The sequence below is a fragment of the Brassica oleracea genome, chromosome C5 (genome assembly GCF_000695525.1).
Source record: "Brassica oleracea var. oleracea cultivar TO1000 chromosome C5, BOL, whole genome shotgun sequence".
Classification (NCBI taxonomy): Eukaryota; Viridiplantae; Streptophyta; class Magnoliopsida; order Brassicales; family Brassicaceae; genus Brassica; species Brassica oleracea.
This window is the reverse complement of record NC_027752.1, coordinates 39,365,616-39,388,615: the sequence shown is the minus strand read 5'-3', so window position 1 is coordinate 39,388,615 and position 23,000 is coordinate 39,365,616. Positions and strand designations below refer to the sequence as shown.

Below are 23,000 nucleotides of genomic sequence, written 5' to 3'. Positions count from 1 at the left end.
TATAAACTCCAGTCCATGCCGGGTAAACCGGAAGAGCCTGAGGACAAGATCATGCCTGATCGCAAAATGCAATCCATGCCAGGTGAACCAGAGGAGCCTGAGGACAAGATCATGCCTGATCGCAAAATGCAATCCATGCCAGGTGAACCAGAGGAGCCTGAGGACAAGATCATGCCTGATCGCAAAATGCAATCCATGCCAGGTGAACCAGAGGAGCCTGAGGACAAGATCATGCCTGATCGCAAAATGCAATCCATGCCAGGTGAACCAGAGGAGCCTGAGGACAAGATCATGCCTGATCGCAAAATGCAATCCATGCCAGGTGAACCAGAGGAGCCTGAGGACAAGATCATGCCTGATCGCAAAATGCAATCCATGCCAGGTGAACCAGAGGAGCCTGAGGACAAGATCATGCCTGACCATATGCTGCGGTCCATGCCAGGTGAACCAGAGGAGCCTGAGGACAAGATCATGCCTGATCATAGACTACGGTCCATGCCGGGTGCACCAGAGGAGCCTGAGGACAAGGTCATGCCTGATCATGAACTGCAACCCATGTGGGGTGAGCTAGAAGAACCTGATCCTAAAACTATGCTCGATCACAAAGAAAAGCCTGATCATAAAGTGCAGTCCCTGGCGAGTGAACCAGAAGATCCTGACCAAACAGTTAAGCCTATGGGGTATGGTGAAGGTAGGGGCTATGGAAGTGGCGGTGGATATGGAGAAGGCATTGGCTCAAGCGGAGGCAGTGGATATGGAGAAGGCATTGGCTCCAGTGGAGGCAGTGGCTATGGAGAAGGAAGAGGATCCGGGTCTGGCCAACCGAACTGTGGTCCTGTCTTTGGAGCTCCAGGTAGTGGATACGGTGAAGGCATTGGACAAGGTAGTGGTTCAGGAGAAGGGATTGGTATCGGTATAGGAGGTGGCTCTAGTGGTAGTGTACCAAGTGTAGTTGTCCCAAGCATATCAATCCCTCCCATAACGGTTCCAGGCACACAGATTCCCGGTTTTGTGATTCCAGGGGTCAGGGTTAATCCTGGTTATGGTTCCGGGGGATGCCAAACCGGTGGTTGCACCCCAAGCGTACCTTATTACCGCCCTCCTATATACCAACAACCACCAAGCTGTTCCCATTGTGCACCTTTCGTTTCAGGACAAGACAAGCACATGTCAGACAAAGGAACCGTGGCTGAAGAAGCTCTTGCACCCACTTCAAACGAGATGCTCGTCTAAGCTTTCAGTGTCCATAGAAACACAAAAGTATAATATAATCTCACTCATAAGGATATATGTCATATTTTGGTTTGATAAAAGCGTCACATTAAGTTGAATAATCCAACATTACCAACACAAAGTTTTAAATAAATGAACTTTCATTAAGACCAGAAATAGTGTGTGACATGATCATCGCTCGTGCCATGGTCATGATGATCAATCATTCTCGGCATCATCATTACAGTAACGATAGCAAAAAAAGACGGCAGAAAGAGCACAAGACAAGAAGACTTGGCTTCACGTACTCGCATAACTTTTTGTTCAATATTTTGATCGTCTCTCTGGTTTAATAGGCCGGCCCATAGACCCGACCCAGTCAAGCTGTATTATAATATAAAAAGAAAATACGAATTATATTGTGAATTTTGTTTTGTTAAAGCGTATTCTCGAAACGACGCCGTTCACATCTTTGTTCATAAAGCGATTAGCGAAGGAGACGAAGAAGAACAGGCACAGAGAGTGTTTGTTTGTGTCTGGCAATGGATCGGATTCTGAAGGCAGCTCGAACATCCGGTTCGCTCAACCTTTCCAATCGATCTCTCCGGTTAGATCCACTAGCTTCGATTGTTTTTTTTTTCTTTTTCTTTTAAGTTTTCGAAATTGGATAGAATGTGAATATTATCTTTTAATCGGGGAATGTGTATGTAATCATTTAAGAAAAACTAGATGCATCTCCAGTAAATGATGAATCTTTCTTCTTTTTTTTTTTGCTTGTAAATACTTTTTATAATTCAAAAGGTTTTGCTTAGAATCAGATCTTGTATCGACTTGTGCTCACTAGATCATCCCATTTTATATGAGCTGCTGCAAAGTCTTTGATTTGAGAGGGGTGATTTCAATTTTGCAGGGAGGTACCTACAGAGGTGTATCAATGTCTGGAAACAACCGGAGAAGGAGAAAACTGGTGGGAGGTGATCAATTCAAATCCTTTTTCACTGATGCATTCTTCTTCTTTCATCACACTTCTTGAAATGTTTTAAGTTTCCTCCATCTTGCACATTGTAGGCGGTTGATTTACAGAAGCTTATTTTGGCACATAACGAAATAGAGGTTTTAAGAGAAGATCTTAAGAACCTTGCTTGTTTGGTTGTGTTAAATGTCAGTCACAACAAACTCTCTCAACTTCCTGCTGCCATTGGGGAGTGAGTGTTTTCTTGAGCTTTCTTGTTAGCTTCCATTTTGTTGACTTTGGTAATAATGGTCAGATGCTCTCTCATTCGTAGGCTTACGGCGATGAAGTCGTTGGATGTGTCCTTCAACTCCATCTCAGAACTTCCTGAGCAAATTGGCTCTGCAACTTCTCTTGTCAAGTAAGTTAATCCTGGCATAAAATTAAATTAGGGCATTGGAAACGTTAAGCTTTCACAGTTCATAATTGATTAAAACTCCTTGTGATTGCTTCAGGCTCGACTGTTCAAGCAATCGTCTTAAGGAACTTCCAGAATCTCTAGGAAGATGTTTAGACTTATCAGATTTGAAGGTTGCTTTTGGATCAGTTCATTTTTCTTTTACTTCTATCCTCATATTCGTTATGGTAATGATTGTGCTTTTACTATAATCCACAGGCCTCAAATAATCAAATATCCAGTTTGCATGAAGACATGGCCAACTGTTCTAAATTATCCAAGCTGGATGTGGAGGTATGAGACTGGTGTCGTTTCTTCTCTCTAGATTATAGTGGCTACTTAGCATTTCTTTTTTTCCTCTTTCACTGTTATCCAAGTGGAGTATGGCAGTCTGAAAGAAAGATAAGGCAATGGTTTTTATAGATAGATGATTTACCAATGTTATTTACGCCTATTGCAGGGAAACAAGCTCACTGCTCTCTCTGAGAGACAGATAGCATCGTGGACCATGCTTACAGAACTTAATGCATGTAATGATATTCAGTTTTTTATTCTCCGTTTCTTACGTATTAAAAGATTGTGGGGGCACATGTTAATATCTTTTCACTTTGCAGCTAAGAATATGTTGGTTGATCTACCACAAAATATCGGAAGCCTTTCACGTCTTATCCGGCTTGACCTTCATCAGAACAGTAAGTCAAATCCTAGAAGATAACGTTTCTGTAACTTATTCCTTGTATGTAGTTGCTGAGTTGTATTCGTACTCGATTCTTGCAGAAATCTCGTCTATCCCACCATCAATAGGCGGTTGCTCTTCTCTTGTGGAGTTCTATTTGGGGTCATTCTCTACGAACTGTTTCTTAAGAAAGATTTGTTTGGTCCTACATGGTATCTAATTAGAGACTTTCACTACTGACATTCTCTTCTCTGTACTTTATGCCAGAATGAACTCACTATCGACATTACCAGCAGAGATTGGAGATCTATCACGTCTAGGAACACTTGATCTTCGTTCTAATCAAGTATTGTGCTCATTTCTTGTTTTCTGACATTCTATGTCATTATATAATCCTTTATGTAGTGACAATCACTATCTTTTAAATAATGGCCTGCACCCTTGTGATTTCTCCTGATTTTCAGCTCAAGGAATATCCAGTTGGAGGATGTAAATTGAAGCTCTCGTACCTTGATCTCTCAAATAATTCATTGACAGGATTGCATCCTGAACTCGGTACTTGCCATTTTTGCATCCCCTGCTTGTTAATGAATTTACATATGACATCATTAAAATAGCAATTAGCATAATGATTCTTGTTCTCTCCTTTTCTTGTAGGAAACATGACTACTCTGAAAAAGCTTGTGCTTGTTGGCAATCCTTTGAGAACCCTTAGAAGGTAAATTTTAACTCTCCCACTGTCTGGTTTCTTGATTCCTTGGTCTTAGTTTGATTGCTACTTCAAGAGACCAATATTTCTTTCGTTTTTTGACTCTTCAGCACGTTAGTAAATGGTCCTACAGCTGCTCTATTAAAGTATCTTAGGAGCCGTCTATCTAATGGTGAAGGTACATTAGTCCAACCATCACTCTTTCTCTCTCTCTCATCTAAGAGGTTGTGGCTAACTGTTAAAAGTTTCCATTTGTAGAAACTAGTGCAAGCACTCCGACGAAGGAGAATGTAATTGCTTCAGCAGCTCGTATGTCCATATCTTCAAAGGTAAGTGAAATCACAGATCTCAGCACCATCCTAAAAAGAGTTCTATATTCGTAATAGAAAACAGGAATTCATGTTCTTAATCGATTGACGCTGAACACAACTCCAGGAACTTTCTCTGGAAGGTCTCAACTTGACTGCTGTCCCTTCACAAGTTTGGGAGTCTGGTGAAATCACGAAAGTTAATCTTTCTAAGAACTCTATCGAGGAATTGCCTACTCAGCTTTCTTCTTCTGTTTCCCTCCAGGTAGTTTTCCATAAACACACTTTCTATATACAAAACCTGTTATGGTTGCTAAAGATTTGATATTATCTTTGTATTTGCAGACTTTGATTTTGTCAAGGAACAAGATTAAAGACTGGCCCGGTGAAATCTTGAAGTCACTTCCTGGTCTTGTGTGCTTGAAGTTAGATAACAATCTCCTGAAACAGGTTGGTGATGTTTGTGGAGAAAAGATTTAAAGAGTTCACTATAGCTGCCACAATAGAAGACGCTAATCCATCACCTTACTTTTCTCATTTGCTTGTAAGATTCCACTGGATGGGTTTCAAACAGTCTCTGGGCTTCAGATTCTCGACCTAAGTGGTAATCCAGCTTCCTTGGGCACCGGAGGGCATCCCAAGTTTTCCTTCTTGCCACAGCTACAAGAGCTTTATTTGAGGTTGGTTTTTGTACGTTACATTATTCATTGCCCATTTAGTTACTGTTGTCTAGTTTAAGATGATTCTTCACTTGACAGCCGAGTCCAGCTGTCTGAAGTCCCTGAAGATATCCTCAACTTATCTAACCTGCTTATCCTTGACCTGAGCCAAAATTTACTTCAATCGATTCCCAAGGTATGTTTGCTATAAGCTGTCTACTTTGTGGTTTAGTGGAAATTGTATCAGTCAGCTAATTAACCGAAGTTTTTTTTTTTCTCAATCAGGATATCAAGAAGATGACTTCACTCAAACATCTGGACATATCCAACAACAACATTTCAAGTCTTCCTCCAGAACTGGTAATCCGCCTTTCTTTCTATCTGGAACATAGAAATTGCATTAAAATTTTCTGATAACAAAATCATGTGTTGTTTCTTAGGGTTTGCTTGAGCCAACACTTGAGGTTCTAAGGCTTGATGGGAACCCATTAAGAAGGTATTTTCTTCCATCCATTTAAAATCAACTCAAATTCATTTATCATACAAACAACAAGTTTGATTTATATTTCCCTTTTCACCAACATTATTGAAAACAGCATCAGGAGACCAATTCTAGAAAGAGGAACAAAAGCGGTTTTGAACTACCTGAAAGACAGAATTCCAGTTTAGTAGATTCTACAACATGAACATAGCAATATATTCATATATGTTGTTGTTTCACTGTTTGTAACATTTGTGTGTTTGTGTGACCAAATTGATTCTTATTGGTGAGAGATGAGACCCGCTTGTGTAAGAGATCTTGCTTTTGTTTCCAGTGACTTCAATAGAAAAAAGACTCTTACAAACCGGTTGGTTATTGATTTCTCCAACCTCAGTGTCAAATGCTAACCTCATAAAGTTTTGGCGACATGTTCAACTGTCTTCTGTGGCTTCTGATTCTCAACCACAAACTCGACAACAAATAACAGAGTGCAAAGGACGAGGACTAATGAAAGCCCCAAAAGATTCTGCAAACTCACTCTCTCCACGACAGAGAGGAAGCATCGCCACAAAAGACGAAGAAGCTTAAGAAGCAAGACATTGAATTTTCTATTCATCTTCACACGTCTTTCATCATTTTCTTATAAAAAAAAAGCTCCTTTTAGACTTTTTGGCTTCATTTTGTTGATTAATAAAGTCAATAGCTTTTGCGTTCCAGGTAAGCTCCTCGCGCATTCACATTACTCTTCTTCTTCTTCTTCTTCTTCTTGTTCTGGATCAAATCAATTAGGGATTGCTCTGTTTTGGTACTCTGTTTTTTTTTGCAGGTAAAATTCTGAAGAAATCTGGTGGGATTGATTCCTTAGCGATCTGACCCCTTCTCATGATTAGTTTTCGATCTTCGAATAGACCAATTGCGAAACTCTCATCTAAAACTCCCTTCTCCTATTCGATCTCCTATCTCTTCCTACCATCCAACGTCTTCTTCATACGCTACTTCAACTGCTCTAGATTTCGTCTCAAAATCTGTCCTTTATAATCTAAGCCTTTCATAAAGTCTCGTCCTTTACGTTCGATTCTGAAAACTCCGTTCTCATATTCATGGCTGGCGGAAACTGGATTGTTTCGTTTGAGGATCTTCCTTGTCATTTGATCTTGGAGGTGTTGACATCTGGGAGGCTCAATGCGTTTGATCTGCTCAGCTTGGAGCTGACCTCGAAGAAGGTTTTCGGAGGGAGCTGCTTTGGATTGTACCCTTTGAAGTTCAGGTCGCTAGCTGATTACGCGGCGTCTCAGCTTTGCTCTGTGCATCCTGTCTATGTTGGAATGGGTTTGGCTACGCAGAAGGAGCTTTTCGCTAACTGTGAGGGGAACTGGAAGAGGCTTTTGAGGTTCTTGCAGTCTGTTGAGCAATCCTCGGATATGGTTGAAACCTCTGCAGGCAATGTATGTTTTCATTTTCTTTGGTGAACCTTTTCATTAACTGAGTAAAGAATAGGTGTATAGCTCTGAATGATATGACGATTACAAATGCATTTGTTTCATCATGCTTTGTGCAGATGCAAGTTACAACGGGAAGGTATCACACGTTGCTAATCAACAACTCAAAGGTTTACTCTTGTGGGTCGAGTTTGTCTGGTGTTCTTGCTCATGGACCAGAAACTACTCAATGCGTTGCGTTTACGCCTGTGGAGTTCCCCTTCTCTGCTCAAGTAGCTCAAGTCTCAGCCACACAGAACCACTCTGCTTTTGTATTGCAGTCTGGAGAGGTTTGTTGCTTCTTCTTTCTATAAAAACTTGTCTCATTGGGTATGCATTCTCACTTGGAATCCTGCACAGGTTCTCACATGTGGTGATAATTCATCGCATTGCTGTGGCCATTTAGATATCAGCCGTCCAATATTTAGGCCTAAGCTTGTTGAGGCTTTGAAGGGATCTCCTTGTAAGCAGGTAAAACTGATACCAACTGTATCTAAATTGAGTTAATAGAACATTCCTGATCTCATCTTCTGTACCAGGCCGCTGCAGGGCTTCACTTCACTGTGTTTCTATCAAGGGAAGGGCGTGTGTTTACTTGTGGATCAAACACACACGGACAGCTTGGTCATGGAGATACCTTGGACAGACCAGTACCCAAAGCTGTTGAGTCTCTTCAAAGCGTTGGCCCTGTGGTGCAAATTTCAACGGGACCGAGCTATGTTTTAGCTGTAACACAAGATGGCTCGGTGTACTCGTTTGGCTCTGGATCTAGTTTCTGTCTTGGTCATGGAGAGCAGCAGGACGAGCACCAGCCGCGTGTCATTCAGGCTTTTAAAAGAAAAGGTATCCATATACTCCGCGTCTCTGCAGGGGATGAACACGCCGTGGCACTTGATTCCATTGGCCGTGTAAGTTCTTTGTTTCCATCTCTCTCTCTATGTCTCAATTTGGTTTTGAGAAATCAGAAGAATCTTGTTTTGATTGTTCTTTGAACCCTTAGGTATACACATGGGGTAAAGGTTACTGTGGTGCTCTAGGCCATGGAGATGAAAACGACAAGATCACTCCTCAAGTTTTGGTCAGTCTCAACAGCTGCCTCGCTGTCCAGGTTAGATCCTTACATATGTTGATTGTTCCCATGTTCTAAACTTTGTAAGAAAGGCCCTTATCATGACTCTGCTCTGGCTTGCAGGTGTGTGCAAGAAAGAGAAAGACTTTTGTATTAGTGGAAGGTGGATTGTTGTATGGTTTTGGGTGGATGGGATTTGGAAGCCTTGGCTTCCCTGACAGAGGAGTTTCTGACAAAGTCCTGAGGCCAAGAGTGTTGGAGTGTCTGAAACAACACCGTGTGTGTCAAGTAAGCACAGGTTTGTATCACACCATTGTGGTGACTCAAGGTGGTCGCATATTCGGGTTTGGGGATAACGAAAGAGCTCAGCTTGGTCACGACTCGCTCCGTGGCTGCTTGGAACCTACCGAGATCTTTCTTCATTGTGGCCGTTCTCGTAGCCGACTTTATTGATCCAAGAGGTAAATAAACAAGCCTGTTTGTATGAACCGGCTTGAGATTGGGTTAACCGGTTAGTGTCTTTTGTATGATTTGTATCTTTTTGATGTTTTTTTGTTAGTCCATGACTGTATCAAAGATATTTCCGGTATGAATTGTAATGGAATGGGAATGACGTCGATCCACCTTTGGAATGTACGAAATCCGTGTGAACATAAATGGGTAGTTGGAGATACATAGTGCAATAATTGAGGATGTCATAAAAGGGTAGTTGGAAATAATGATGGTTTCCAAAAACAGAAAGTGTCGGTTACCAAAATCGTCGATGGGCCACTAGGATTTATAGTAATGTGTTTTGGAAGCTCATTACAAAGAGATATGCTCAGCTTAGGGACTAGTGGGACGGAATACTTAGTGATTATTGGTTATTGTATTCTTGATGAAAGCGCACACACAACATCAAAAAAGTTATGGGAAGAAAGTGGTGAACAAAGGCTCTCATTTGGAACGCAAGCAAACACAAGTAATGTTCAAAACAGAACAAAGTAGTGCTCTGGCTGGGACTGAACTAGGGATGTTAATGCGGGCTATCCGGGCCTGTTTAGACCATGTTTGTTTAAATCGCGTTAACTGTATGCCCATTTAACTGTGAACCAGTTGAACTCGTTTAACATGGAAATGTCTGTTTATTATTATTTTTTACATATAGATTATTTTTTTTAAATACAAATTTCTTATTATTTCTCTCTTACCATGTTAATCCAAAGAAACCTTATGACGTTTTATGTAATGACGTTATTGTTATTGTTTCAATACTCCATTAAAGTCTTTTAACTTTCAATCGCATGACTAGGATCAAAAATAACAATTCACCCAAGTTATAGTAAGTTTTAAAACACAATTATAACAAAAATAAAAACTTTTTCAAATAAAAACACACAAACTAAATACAATATGACTATTTTGTTTCAAAAACACAAATTATAAAAATTATAAATTTCTTAAAAATATCTTTACATTTGTTTTAAATATAAATTTGTATTTTTTTTTAAACTTATAAATAGACCTAAACGGACACCAATTTATTTAACGGATGTGTCCATTAACAAAACGGGCCTAAAGGGCCAACCCGTATAAACTCGGTTATTAACTTATTTCTACATGATGATAAACGGGTCACAGGTCAGCCCGTTTATATTAAGCCCGTTAAAGCCCGTGGGCTTCAGACCCATTTTAACATCTCTAGACTGAACCACACTATGTTTCTCAGGCTAGCTCATGTTTGTATAAATGTGATCACTCAATGGTCGAGCATTCTTGGGTTTGGAGATAACGAAAGATCTCAGCTTGATCATGACTCACTCCGTGGCTGCTTGGGAGTTAGAATGTTTCTCAATTATGGCCGTTCTCGTAGTTGACATTGTTGATCCAAGATAGGTAAATAAATTAGCTCGCTTTTGTATGAACCGGATCAAAACCGGTTGATGTTTGATGTTTGTAGTCGAAGATCATTTCGGTTTGGTTCGTAGCCCTAATCGCTGTGCATCATAGACATTCCTTGTTTGGAATATTTGGATGTGTTAAAGGGGAAAATTCCAAAGAGCATAGTCAAAGAGTAATTGATGGGAATGACGAGGATCCAACCTTACATCCACAAGAAATTGATTAACGTTGATCTAACTTTCCCTTCGTAGTTAATTATGTCGGTAACGTTACAACGGCGAAATACATAAAAAGAAAGGGGAGTTATCGAGGATGCAATTAGTAGAAATCTCACGTTTTATCATAATGTTATCTACTTATTTTATAATGGGGCGATTCTATTATTTTGAGTTTGTTTTCTTTTTCATCGTGACATCAGTTAGGCTTCGACTAAATATTCTGAAAACAAGATGAACGAATAGAAAATGAACGTAAAAGAATAAAATTGCAAGAATAAAAAAGAATGGTTGTTTCTTCTCAAATTTAACAAGAAATACTTTTGTTCTTTATTTATCTTAAAAAAAACTGAAAGGAATGAGAAGAAATTTTTTTAGAAACGTTAGAAAATGCATTATTGCTCGTCGTTCTTTGGTCACCATTCATACTCTTAGTTTTAGATTTTTATTTTTGACAGCTTTTTTTTACATCAGTTTTAGATAGAAACATAATTTCATACAACAAAATTGAAAAGAGCTACAACAAAACAGTGTTGCACAAAAAAAAAAAAAGCTACGACAAAAGAAAAGAGATGATTTAAAACTTAAAATAATGCTAGTTGCCAATAAAAACACATTATGCTAAAAGAAAACATTATACTAAATATCTCAATGTACCACTACTAGAACCGCAAGATTTGACAGAAATATATTATATCAAAAGATGTTATTAACATATTACAGAAACCATAAAAAATGCTACAATTATATAACGTTAGCGAAAAAGAAATTAGTACTTTTTCTAACGTGGCACGTTAAAATATCGTATCATTACAAAGATAGACAATCTTACAAGTTATTGGATTTAATCAAGTTGTTAATTGACTAGCTTTTGACAAAATGGAATCATTAAAAAAAATAAACGGATAAGAACACGTCGGACATGTCGGAAGATGGTCTTATCTAAAATCTAATAATCCTAGTCACCATCACGTGGAATCACCCCGTATAAATACTCTCCTACATCAACACTTTCTCCTCACCACCACCACAACAACAACAAGGAAACAAAGAACAAAAGATTCAAACTTTGATCAAAGAAAACAAAAATGTTGGCAATATTTCAGAAGGCTTTCGCTCACCCACCGGAAGAGCTCAACAGCCCGGCGTCTCACTCCTCCGGCAAATACCCAAAACTCCCCGGAGAAACCCTCTCCGACTTCCTCTCTCTCCACAAAGACACAGCTTTCTCCATGACCTTCGGCGACTCCGCCGTATTAGCCTACTCCCGTCCCATCACCCCTCTTCGCCAGAGGCTGTTCTGCGGTGTAGACGGCATCTACTGTACCTTTCTCGGCGCGTTAACCAATCTCTGCACGTTGAACCGCCAGTACGGACTCGCGGGGAAGAACACGAGCGAAGCCATGTTCGTGATCGAAGCTTACCGAACACTGCGTGACCGCGGTCCTTACCCTGCTGATCAAGTCCTCAGGGGGTTAGAAGGAAGCTTCGCCTTCGTTGTCTACGATACTCAGACCTCCTCTGTTTTCTCGGCTCTGAGCTCTGATGGAGGAGAGAGTCTTTACTGGGGGATCTCTGGCGATGGATCTGTTGTGATGTCTGATGATGTGAAGATTATAAAGCAAGGATGTGCTAAATCGTTTGCTCCTTTCCCTACTGGTAAGTCAAAGGCACACAAGCTTTTTCGTGTAAAGAAATAACATTTGTGAGTTAGATCTGAAGTGTTTGTTTGATGTTTTGTGTTTCTTGCAGGGTGTATGTTTCACAGTGAGACGGGGCTTAAGAGCTTTGAACATCCGATGAACGAGATGAAGGCGATGCCGAGGATTGATAGTGAAGGTGTGTTATGTGGAGCTAATTTCAAAGTGGATGCTTGTTCTAAGGTTAATGGCATTCCTAGGAGAGGAAGTGAAGCTAACTGGGCTCTTGCTAATTCTCGTTAATTTCTTTTATTTTAAACTCTTTGAGTTGTTACTTCTTCTGCTGTCTTGTTGCATTATCCGTTTACTTACTTTCTTTTATGTAATTAGAGGGCCTTTGATGCCATATCAATAAAGAAACTAAATTGCATCTTAGATGAACTTCTCAGATTGCAAGGAAAATAGATGAAGAAACAAACAAAACGATTTCAATTTTTGAGCCACAAGAGAGACAGAAGAAAACAACAGTAGAAAGACAATGTGTTGATGATTCTGTGAATTTGACTTTGATGCAATATGAACAAAGAAACTAATTTTTTTTTTGGCATCTTACACTGCAAAGAGCTACAGATGAACTAGTCAATTTGCAACAAAAATAGAAAAGAAACACAAAAAGTCACCTTTTGATATAATAAGAGAGAGTTGCTAAATATATATATATATATATATATATAAGAGAGAAGAAAACAGAGTTAAAGAACAGTGAATACATGAAAAGTTCGTATGATTTAATAGAGATGGCCTTGTAATGTTCTTCTAGAGATAGCGTTGTAATGTTGTTCGTATGATCTTAATATAATTCAACAGATGTCAAAAACAAAAAAGAACAGTGAAGACATGAAAAGAACTGTTTCTGTGAATTTTGGAAAAGAGTTTTAGATGGACTCTTTACTTGTTAAACTCTTTAAATTGCAAGAAAATATCACCTTTTGATCCATAAGAGGGAGAGATAAAAACAGAGTCGAGAACAGTAGGAAGACAAAAATGTGATGGTTGTGTGAATATGGAAGTTTACAACAAGAAAAACATGATGGAACTTTTGATCATTCATCATCCTTCCACATGTCTGCAAACTCATCAGGCTCCAATGGGTTTGAAAGCTCATGCATCTTTTTCCTCCTTTTTGCTTTGATCTTCTTTGCAAATTTCCCTGCTTTATTTCTTTTCTCCAAGGCTCGGATCTGACGAGCAAAATTGAAAAAGAAAAAAAGATTAAGACTTTGACACAGAAAACCATATCATTTACAGGTACATCAGTAAATGTCTTCTCATCAAGTTGCATATAGAACACAGTACCTGGTTTGGAGATACGTAGAATGGGTTCTCGTAAAGGGTTGGACCTCCAAAGCTGCCTCCAAAGATCTTAATCGGGTTTAAACAAAACCTTGGACCAACCTGTCATCATATTTTCATTTCAATCAACACTAAAGAATCACAACTACGCAAATTATTGTTACTAATAGGTAAAGCCAGACCTCGACAAGGGTCATTTTATCAAGACCACCTCGCGCAACCTTGTCTGCCTCATTATGAGGTACTGATATCTGCAACAGAACATAAAAACAGACATTCACTAAGGATTAGGATATATAATCTGCAAGTCATATAGTTGATCTCTAAGATTTGCTAACTTTCAACCAACCTGGTAATTACGGAACCAGATATGGTCATCGACAATGGAGAAAGCAAACACATGGTCATGGTAAGGTTTGGACTTTCTGTGTTCCTTTGGGATTCCAAAAACCTGCAAGAGAAAACTAATTAGCATAAGGAAGTACAAACCATAACCAACCAGGAACACAAGGGAATGAAAATGGGAGAATGACCTGTGTTAACATCTCTTTCAAGAGTTTCCAGTGCACGTCTTTATCAAAATTGGACGAGAACGTCAAGAGAGGGCGTGACCCTTTCAGATGGTTTCCAGTGAGTTTCAGCTCCTCCATCGTGTGAACTTCACCATACAGAAACATAAGAGACGAACAAGAACATATAAACAGAATACGAGGGGGTTGGAGAAATTACCAGCATTAACCAAGAACTTAACAGAGGGTCCACTAGGGGACTTGACCATCCACATGTAAAGATCTTTATGCTTCCTACACTGAAGTCCATAACAAAATTAACACATACCGTCAGTTCACAGTTTACTACTACTCTATACAAGCAAATTAAGACACGGTGACATTACAAGCTGAGAAACAAATGAACCGAATTTGAACCACACAAGAGTTCCATCAGTTCAGTGATTTGTTCCATCTTCTATGCATCAAACCCTAGAGGTACCAACAAAAGATGGAAACTTTACCTCGAAAAACAAGCAGGAAGAAGAGCCCTTAAGCTCAACAAGCTCATTAAGAGTGGCGCCTTTACTGCTCTTAGCTTCCACCTTACTATCTTTCTTACAATGAGGCAGAAGTGACACTATGTTCAACATCAGATGCCGGTACCTTTACAAACAGATACTTGATTTATTATTATTATTCTTCTACACCATCAAACAAAATTAAAACTCAAAATCAAATCTCAACTCGCTTCACCTGAAACTAATCCGACGGGAACAAGTAACGAGAACCTTCTCTTTATTCCTGAACCCAGGCGCAGACGGAGCAGACACTTCCTTAGCTTCCTCAACATCTTCTTTCTTATCTTTCCAACCTAACAGAGTTCTCTTGGGTCTCTCCGGAGCAGAGTCATCCTTCTTCACCGGAGCCGCCGCTTCAGCCTCGCTGTGCTTTCTCTTCCTCCCCATTCTTTTTTCGTCTATTGCAGAAACAGCCCCAAACTCTTTCTAGGGTTTTAGGACAGGCTCGAACCTAAAAGACAAAGCTGCCTTTAACTCACTTCACGATCACCAAAACGACAACGTTCCGCAATTACAAAATGGGCCGAAGTTTAAATGGGCCTAAGGTTCAACTACAAAGAAAAACTGTTCGCGTCTGTAAACTCTACAAAAAGATCAGTATACCCTCTCTGTTCTTTGTAAACAAATCTGTTTTTTTTTTTCAAAACTCGCTAGTAATATTGCAAACCTCACTCGATTTTTTTCTTTACCATCACTCTGTACACTCTTTTATCCTTTTTATAATATCAAATCCTTATAGGCAAACCAAAGTTCTGAAACGCTCTAATCTCTCCTCTCAAACCTGCAGTGACTATCACCATCCCCCAAGAAGCCGACACGTTCCCTGAGTTAGACAAATCCGTACTCAGACGGTTCCCACTTCTGTTCCTCCCAAACATCAGCTTCTCCTCAGGCCAAGTCGCTGACATTCTATCGAAGAAGTATCCGTTCGTGGCGCTCGAAATGATCCCGTTACGTGGACTGTTGAGTCGGTCCAGAGTTGTTGTCCCTGGCTGGTCTACAGGTGTGGGTGGATGGTTAGCTGTGGAGACTTCGTCTAAGTTGTTGGCTCTGTTTTGGGTGGCTCCCCAAGACTCTGTTGAGGCCATCCCGGGCCATGAGATGGCTGCAGAGACGTCTTGGCTGTGGAAATGCTCGTAAGAGTTTGTGACTGTGACGTTCTTGTTGCTGCTGTTGTTGCTCTTGCTTGGTCGAGAAGCAGGGGATTCGTACTTCCATATGTACACGTTTGAATCCTCGCTCGCTGACACTACGTATTTGCCGTCTGCTGTTATTGAGGCGGAGATTTGGCTGCTCGTGTTTCGAAACCCTGTCAAATAGTGGAAAAAAAGATTGATTACTTTTGCTTGCGAATGAAGTAAACAGAAGACAAAGCTTGAAACTTTGTTTGTTTTTGTTTTACCTTTGAGTTTAGTAACTAGATTAGTTCCATCAACAACGCGGATCCGAGAGTCCGAAGATGTGACTAGCACTTCAGATGAGCTTCCAGGCACAAACTATGGGATGAAATGAGACACAAGCAAGCAACTTTTAGTGCCGTCTCATGAACAAAGCCCCTCAGATTTTGCTCCTGAAGAAGTGAGTGATTCTCTCATTACCTGGAAACCAGTTATCTTTTTCTGATGAGCTTTCTTCTTCTTGTTCTGTAAATTTATCTGGCTTTTCTGTTGCAGCTTGTTATCTGGGGAAAAATAAAACAAACCGTCACTTAATGTTAACGCATTAGGAAACGGTAAAAAATCAAAATCACATTAACAAACTTCATTCATTTACCTGATGCACTGTAAAGACGACAGCTACCTTTGTATGAACCAACCAACGCACCCTTCAAGTTTCAACACATTCTTTAGAAAATTAGAAAACTGTTTAAAGCCAAAAAGATACTGACTTCAGATAATAATGACATGGCAGATTTAGTTTACCTGACCGTCTGGAGTGTAGCAAGCAGAAGTGACCATCTCGTGAAGATCATACCAGTCAACTACTTGCCGATCCAGAATGCTCCACACGCGAACTTTTGCATCTAACGAACCGCTGATGAAGTATCTATCATCAACCGGATTAAATTGAATGCAAGTCACTGTCCCAATCAATAGAGCAAATTATTATTTAGATAGCCACAGAAAGAAACAGATTAAATTAATATTAGCTACTAACCATAATCACTGTGAGAGAATACTTTCAAGCAAGTGTGGGTAGACAAGCTCCACAAACGAACTGTCTTATCCATTGATGCAGACAGCAAATCCTGAGACTTGGACCAAGCAAGATCAAGAACATCATCCAGATGTCCATGAAAGGAACAAAAGGGTTTATCAGAGAGCCCAAAAACAGAATCTGGAACATATATGTTCTCCAAACTCAACGACTTTCTACTCACAGAACTCCTCCCTCTTCTCCTCGGCGACATAGTAGTCGGTTCCGGAGATCCATTACTATTAGCCAAAAGCAACAGCTCCGGTCTATCCAGTAACAACTCTCCTCTCTTCTCAGCCTCAACCACTTGCCAAACATGAATGATGCAGTCCTCGCCGGCGCTAGCGAGATACTTACCATCCAAACTAAACTTAATGCTCCAGATAGAGCCGTTATGCGCTTGAATCTCCTGCGTCTTGTACATCGCCGTGAGCTCTTTGGAAGACTTCCCGTACTGTCTTACCCTAACTCTCTCCGGCCCGTGGAAAGAAGATTCCTGAGAGTCATCCGTAGCTGAGCTCGACCTCCGGCCGCCTCTCTCCGATGACGTGTCTTTATCATCGCTGCTTCGTCTCTCTTTGCTGTGACCAGTCACAACGCTCTTGATGCTCTTGAACCAGCTTCCTTTCTTCTTAGACTTTGATGCATTATTATTATTATTATATTTACTCTCTTCATCATCCTTTGTTGTTTTGGTTGATGCGTTGTCGTTGTTATCAGAATCCTCCACGTTCTGTCTTCTCATAAGCTCCTGAACAATGGGAGAGTGTCCCACAGACATCTCAAACTCCTCCATTGTCATCTGCGTGTCGGTCCCCACTTCCTTCACTTGTTTCCATGTACTACCCTCTTCTTGAATCTCGTTCACCACAAACTGTTTCCCGTTGTCTAGATTCTTAATAGTACACACTTCCACTTCCTCATCCACTAACACACAATCAGAACTTCCTTCTAACCGCAAGGGATCAGTTGAATCAGCACTAACTGTTATACTGATCTCTGAATGCGAGAGCTTAGAGTCAAAACAAGAACATGAATTACCCTGAGGAGGATGATGATAAAGACGGTCACGATCGCTGCATTGGCTAACGGAACAATCTGACTTCGATCTCACGACGAAGGAAGCGCTGCCGCCGACAGTTTCGGAGCAATCTCCGTGATCTCGCCGGACCAACTGATTACACGAGATCGATCGAGAAATGTCAGAACCGGAATCGGAAACGGGCTTTAACCGGGAGCGAACCGGTTCTCGGTTTAGGCCCATTTCGGTTAAAAGCTTAGAGCGTCTCTCGGAGACGGAGGCGGGCTCGGAGATCCAAAGGTCGAACCTTGAAGCGCCCATTGGGAACCGAGGGACGGGGAATGGGTGGTGACGACGGCGGGGGCCACCACCACCGTCTGGCTCTTCGGGGTCATGAGAGGAGATCCGAGGGGAGGATTCGGAGTCGTAATCGGAGTTGGAAGCGGAGCAGGAGCAAGAAGAGGAAGAGACTAAGCGATCAAGAGAGTCGTGGAAGGGCTCCTCCTCCTCCTCCTCTTCCTCGCGGTGGTTGCTCATGGCAGCTTTGGTGACGCCAGCGAAGGCATTCCCATCGGAAAATTCCTCCGCCGGTGATTTCGATCAAACAGAAAGGCGCAGACTTTTTTGGGGAATTAATAACAATTTGTGAAGTCAAAGATGGAAACTTTTGTGGGGATTAAGCGTGTTTTTTGAAGAATTCGAAGAATCAGATTGTGGGTTTTCGGGAAGAAGTCAGATCCGATGAAAGGCAAAGAGAGAGAGAGAGAGAGAGAGAGAAGTGTGTTGGAGGTTCGGTGATGGCTGTGTGTAGAAATCAATGGAGAGAGAGAGAACAAACTTTTATTTTATTTTGTTTTGTTTTTACCTTCTTTTTTTCTCTTCGCTCTGTTTAACTTCATTGCCTCTTTGCACTTTGTAGGCGCTGAAAACTTGTTTAATTTTTTGATTAGATTTTCAATATTTAATTACATTTTAATTTCCGACAATATAGAAGGTATATGATTTGTAAATTGACAATAATTTAAGTGGCCATATGTTTTGCTTAGGAGACCATAATAAATTGAATTTGATTTTAGAGTTTCTGTTTAATAAAAGAAAGGCGTGTAGCATACTGCTATTGTTCCAGTTATTTAATTTTCCTTGATCATCGATTTATTATTTATTAACAGAAAATTTTAATATTGTATTTTCATTACATTTTTATGTATGATACGGCAAGTTCTTAAAGAAAACACTTCTGATAAAATGCCGACACTAGTTTTGCTGGTTTTCTGGTTCACATAATTTATTTTGGTTTTATACAAATATTTTATTTTTTATTAATATATGTAAACAGTTAATGAAGAATAATGAATTAACAGCTTAAATCACAAAATAATTACTGTGATAGTTCGTAAAAGCAAGTTCAAGGCCAAAAACATTCTTCAGATAGTTATTATGTACGTTGCATGGAAGCTTCATCGGACGTCCGTTTCCCGCTTCGGAACCGGAATCGGAATCAGAATCTTGTGGACGCTTGCGGAATCTCGCTTCCAAAACGTTTCTAAAATATTCTCTTTAAAAACATGTTGGAAGCTTACGATTCCGTTTTGGAATCACGCTTCCGTTTTAAAAAAAATGCAATGTATATCAATAAAATATAAAACCGTAGTTTTAATCTATATAAAATAAAAATAATAATTGTAATGAATATTGAGTTATAAATATACAAAAAATAATACTATAAATTATCTTTATGCATTGAGATTTTTTATTAAAGATATAGCACATATTGAAATATATTGTGTCAATTATTTATGAAGTATTGAAAATAATTAATATAATATTTTTTGTAAACTTAATTTATGGGTATTTTTACAGTTTTAATATAAAATCATTTCAAAATTATTATAAATGAATAAATGTTTTATTTCAAATTTACATCATATAATTTTTAGTACTAATTATATATATGGATATACGCTTCCAACATGTACCCACTTCCTAATATTTTAAAAAATCTCGCTTCTGCGCTTCTTTATGCTTCCGATTCCACGTACCCGCTTCTGTTTCCATGTATAACATAGGTTATTATAGTTAAGGTTCGTGGATTATTTTTGAGCCCACGTACAGATTATATACATGAAGCATTAGGACTGTTACTTTAGAGTTTTTTAATATTGAATAAATCGGTGTAATAAAACAGTATAAAGCTCTTACAAAGTGTGAGTATCACATCACAAAACTAAACCATCAATTAACCGATTTAACCATCCAACATATCAAATCACATATACTTTCAAGAAGATGATGATTAACACAATCTATACATCTTTCGCTTCAAAGGCCCACAAAAATATATAATGGAATAACAACCATAAGCAACGCTCAAAGTTGAATTTCTTTAGTGATTATACGAGGTTTATATAACTTTATTTATTTTCATAAATTGGAAAATTATAATTTAAAATAAGAAAATAGTGAAAAACAAGAGTGAGGGAAGAGAAATGGGCCTAAGGCACACAAAGAGTAAATGCAGAGAGAAGAGGACAGCTAATCACATGCCCCTTCCCTACTCTACATTTCCCGTCCCACCGTTATTTACACCACATCCCGTTTCTTCTCTATCTCAGGACCATTTTTTTGTGTGTTTACTGATTAATACTTATTTTATAGAATGCTAATCAAAGAGATTAAACATTTAGCAAACGTTAACGAAAAGAAACCAAAAAACATATGACAACTAATGACATACCGACCACGAGCATAAACATGTTTAAGACACATAGACATGAAAATATCAAATCACGAGCTGTAATTATTATTATTTTTCTATTATGGGTTTAAACTTTAGCTGTGGACGACAAAAAAGAGAGAGAGTAGATTTGTTTGTGGAGGTTTATTGGAATCCTAGATCATACTGGCTTATTGGTTTAGTTTAGTTTTCCTTTTCTTCTTAGCAAGATGTGTCCAACAGATTTACTTTTATTTTAGATCTTGTTCAATAAACATCAAATGATTTTGTTTGTTGTGACACCAAATAATTTCATACGATCACATTAGTAACAGTATGAAGATTTGACGTGAAGCATGTGATTGTTTTATGAAATTTCACAACTTTATTTATGCTAATGACCCTAATATGTTGCATTACAGTGTTTCTGTTTGTAGTAGAGTTGCACTATAGACCCAAAAAAGTTAGTGGTGAAAAATGTGGTTACAATAAATCACAAAAAGACTCCGAGCGATCTTCTCACATTGTGTTTTTAATATATTTTTGATGTTTTGCGTTTTCATGGATTATAATAGATGGTCATTTTTGAAAAAAATATTGCTAATTTTTAAATTCCTCAAACTAGTGCTCTAGGATTTCATCAATAATTTACCATCCAAATAGAATATAACTTTTCATTTTTATTTTACTTAATAAAACAAATTCAGTTTTATTCTCACTTTTGTTAAAATAACATCACTTATATGTGGTTTTTTCTTCTCCACCATTTTGTTTTCCACTTATTTTACCTTTAATTTTTATTCTGACCCTTGGTTTAACACATTTATTTACAACATTGTGTCACATTATTTAATATTTAGTAACCCACACCTTTGGATAAATTGGTTAAATAACGGGCAAATTGGATATAGGTATGTCAGAAAAATTCGAAGCTAACGAGTGACATAACATTGAGAAGATAATGTAAGAGTCAGAATGCTGTTGGGTTAATTCTGACAGTACACATTGATCGCAGTGAAATCAGCTAAAAAGGGTTATTGACTACTACAATTCTACCACTTCTACTAATTCATTACAAATTTTGTAGATATGCTGATCTACAATTTGTGCATGTCAAGAACCGATAGAAACCATCGTAAACAGCATGATTAGTCCATAAATATGATTTCGTCAAAACTAAGTTCTAATCATTTGCACCTTCTCGATGCAGCATTTTTAGTCTATAGAAGGTGCAACATGTGGTTAAAAAAGAAGAAGAAGTTGCAACATTTAAATAATATCTCGAACTATCTTACTTGATACATACTATAAATTAGTTGTAATTATAACTGATTCATCCCGGCAGCCATTCAAATCATAGCATTTCATACTTCAAATCAGTCACAAAGTACCTTCTCGGCCATACATCATATTATGCGAACATTATCACCATTTTTTATATAAAATTAGAAGAGAAAAAGAAAACAAAGTAAAGGAAAAGCGATATTTTTAAGTGATTGTTTTTTGCCAAAAAATAATAATATTATTCTTGTTTGTTTGTATAGATGTTGTTATTTTTTATTCTATTTTAACACCGTATTGTTAAAGTGAAACATTTCCTTGGGTCAAAATCAAAAGCTGGAACTGGTACGATATATATATAAATAATTAAATAATTAAATAAATAATTGTTATGAATCATGAAGTGGATGCTCCATAACCTAGATCATACAAGTTCAAGACTAGAGTTCATTGGGGTTTACATCCAGCCACATAGAAGACCCATTCAATTTTATGTCTTTATGAGTTTGACCATGTCATTATGTAGAGTATCTTTGTAATCAATTTTCCATTTGACTCCACCTTGTATGAACCACTATATAGTGGTGTAAGCAATAAGAAATATACAGCACATTCTCACAGATCTTCTCTCAAATCTTAACACGTTATCAGCACGAGACTCTCTCCACCTGAGCAATCCCATCCGCCGGCGATCATCTCTTTTCCGGCCATCTCTTCCGGCCCTCAACCTTGCTCCGCCGGCCAAGTCTATCCCTCTCACAGTTTTCCGGCCAGCTCCTCCACCTCTCTCTCAACCACCTCAATCCGCGGATCACTCCCTTTCTCTCACGGTGGTCCACTCAGAATCCTTGTGGTGTAAAATGTAAACTAATCAAAACCTAAAGATCTAAGAACATCATATATTTGAATCTTGGATCTATATGAATCCTAAAACTTATAAAAATCTATAGATCTAAAATTATTTCAAATATTAATCTTGAATCTAAGATCTATATGAAATTTGATTCTAAAATTATTTGAATCTCTAAAGATCTAAGAATCTCTAAAAACTTATAAAACTTATTAATAATCTAAGATCTATATGAATCTTGTTTCTAAGAACTATTTGAATCATAAAAAATATTAGAAAAAATCATAAAATCATAAGCCTTTAAATCGGCTCTCCATTTTTCTCCTATTTGATCCGACCTTAAATCCGGATTGTCTAAAGGATCAAAACCCATAATCAAACCCTTTGATCATCCGCATCACCAGCTATTCTAGCAGGATGAATAAGCCGGCCATCAAAAACCTCACCATCAAAATTCTTAAATCTAAATATGTATCTTGATGGCCATTATACATATCAATCCCCTAAATCCTTCTTGCTGGGTTTTCAACACCAGCAAATCCAAAATTCAAAACAATCAAAAACATCAAGAGCCATATTCGGCCAGATTCTTTGAAAATCAGTCAAACCAAATAAAATCGAAATAAATCCTAATCAATGTATATCTTTGACCACTGATGTTTTTTTTGTAACTGATAAAATTTTAAAACTTTTCTGATTTTATAAATGCATATTTAATTTTTATAAATGCATATTCGATTTTAATAAATGCATATTTGATTTTAATAAATGCATATCTTT

The 23,000-nt window shown here is 38.5% G+C and overlaps 6 protein-coding genes across 6 annotated transcripts in view; 4 read left to right on the top strand and 2 right to left on the bottom strand.

Annotated features, from left to right (window-relative positions):
- Nucleotides 1-1,288, top strand: part of LOC106294770 (period circadian protein) — a 1,836-nt gene extending 548 nt beyond the window's left edge. The window contains exons 2-3 of the mRNA XM_013730420.1: nucleotides 1-322; nucleotides 383-1,288. Of these exons, the coding sequence (XP_013585874.1) occupies nucleotides 1-322; nucleotides 383-1,233 (1,173 nt within the window). The 3' untranslated portion in view covers nucleotides 1,234-1,288. The remainder of the gene's footprint in view (nucleotides 323-382) is intronic.
- Nucleotides 1,289-1,650: 362 nt separating this feature from the next.
- Nucleotides 1,651-6,107, top strand: LOC106295177 (plant intracellular Ras-group-related LRR protein 6). Its single transcript, XM_013731009.1, has 21 exons — nucleotides 1,651-1,819; nucleotides 2,123-2,186; nucleotides 2,281-2,417; nucleotides 2,499-2,585; nucleotides 2,680-2,755; nucleotides 2,841-2,915; nucleotides 3,082-3,151; nucleotides 3,236-3,313; nucleotides 3,399-3,459; nucleotides 3,565-3,643; nucleotides 3,762-3,852; nucleotides 3,955-4,015; nucleotides 4,117-4,184; nucleotides 4,265-4,335; nucleotides 4,442-4,579; nucleotides 4,660-4,764; nucleotides 4,864-4,994; nucleotides 5,073-5,169; nucleotides 5,259-5,333; nucleotides 5,414-5,469; nucleotides 5,570-6,107. Exons 1-21 carry the CDS (start codon nucleotides 1,755-1,757, stop codon nucleotides 5,640-5,642), a joined length of 1,758 nt encoding a protein of 585 aa, XP_013586463.1. The 5' UTR covers nucleotides 1,651-1,754; the 3' UTR covers nucleotides 5,643-6,107.
- Nucleotides 6,108-6,203: 96 nt separating this feature from the next.
- On the top strand, nucleotides 6,204-8,637 carry LOC106295178 (probable E3 ubiquitin-protein ligase HERC3). Its single transcript, XM_013731010.1, has 6 exons — nucleotides 6,204-6,899; nucleotides 7,013-7,222; nucleotides 7,293-7,403; nucleotides 7,472-7,840; nucleotides 7,933-8,040; nucleotides 8,125-8,637. Exons 1-6 carry the CDS (start codon nucleotides 6,555-6,557, stop codon nucleotides 8,452-8,454), a joined length of 1,473 nt encoding a protein of 490 aa, XP_013586464.1. The 5' UTR covers nucleotides 6,204-6,554; the 3' UTR covers nucleotides 8,455-8,637.
- A 2,479-nt stretch (nucleotides 8,638-11,116) lies between these two features.
- On the top strand, nucleotides 11,117-12,172 carry LOC106294674 (stem-specific protein TSJT1). Its single transcript, XM_013730288.1, has 2 exons — nucleotides 11,117-11,756; nucleotides 11,850-12,172. The coding sequence occupies exons 1-2, from the start codon at nucleotides 11,186-11,188 to the stop codon at nucleotides 12,038-12,040; spliced, it is 762 nt and encodes a 253-aa protein (XP_013585742.1). The 5' UTR covers nucleotides 11,117-11,185; the 3' UTR covers nucleotides 12,041-12,172.
- Nucleotides 12,173-12,706: 534 nt separating this feature from the next.
- Nucleotides 12,707-14,784, bottom strand: LOC106294673 (ribosome biogenesis protein BRX1). Its single transcript, XM_013730287.1, has 8 exons — nucleotides 14,335-14,784; nucleotides 14,103-14,244; nucleotides 13,820-13,898; nucleotides 13,624-13,748; nucleotides 13,440-13,541; nucleotides 13,273-13,341; nucleotides 13,094-13,192; nucleotides 12,707-12,978 (listed from the first exon to the last, which is right to left on the bottom strand). The coding sequence occupies exons 1-8, from the start codon at nucleotides 14,544-14,546 to the stop codon at nucleotides 12,841-12,843; spliced, it is 966 nt and encodes a 321-aa protein (XP_013585741.1). The 5' UTR covers nucleotides 14,547-14,784; the 3' UTR covers nucleotides 12,707-12,840.
- Nucleotides 14,785-14,873: 89 nt separating this feature from the next.
- Nucleotides 14,874-18,269, bottom strand: LOC106294672 (WD repeat-containing protein 44). The gene is made up of 6 exons (XM_013730286.1): nucleotides 16,317-18,269; nucleotides 16,082-16,239; nucleotides 15,933-15,984; nucleotides 15,758-15,840; nucleotides 15,562-15,655; nucleotides 14,874-15,468 (listed from the first exon to the last, which is right to left on the bottom strand). Exons 1-6 carry the CDS (start codon nucleotides 17,911-17,913, stop codon nucleotides 14,885-14,887), a joined length of 2,568 nt encoding a protein of 855 aa, XP_013585740.1. The 5' UTR covers nucleotides 17,914-18,269; the 3' UTR covers nucleotides 14,874-14,884.
- Between the last annotated feature and the right edge of the window lie 4,731 nt (nucleotides 18,270-23,000).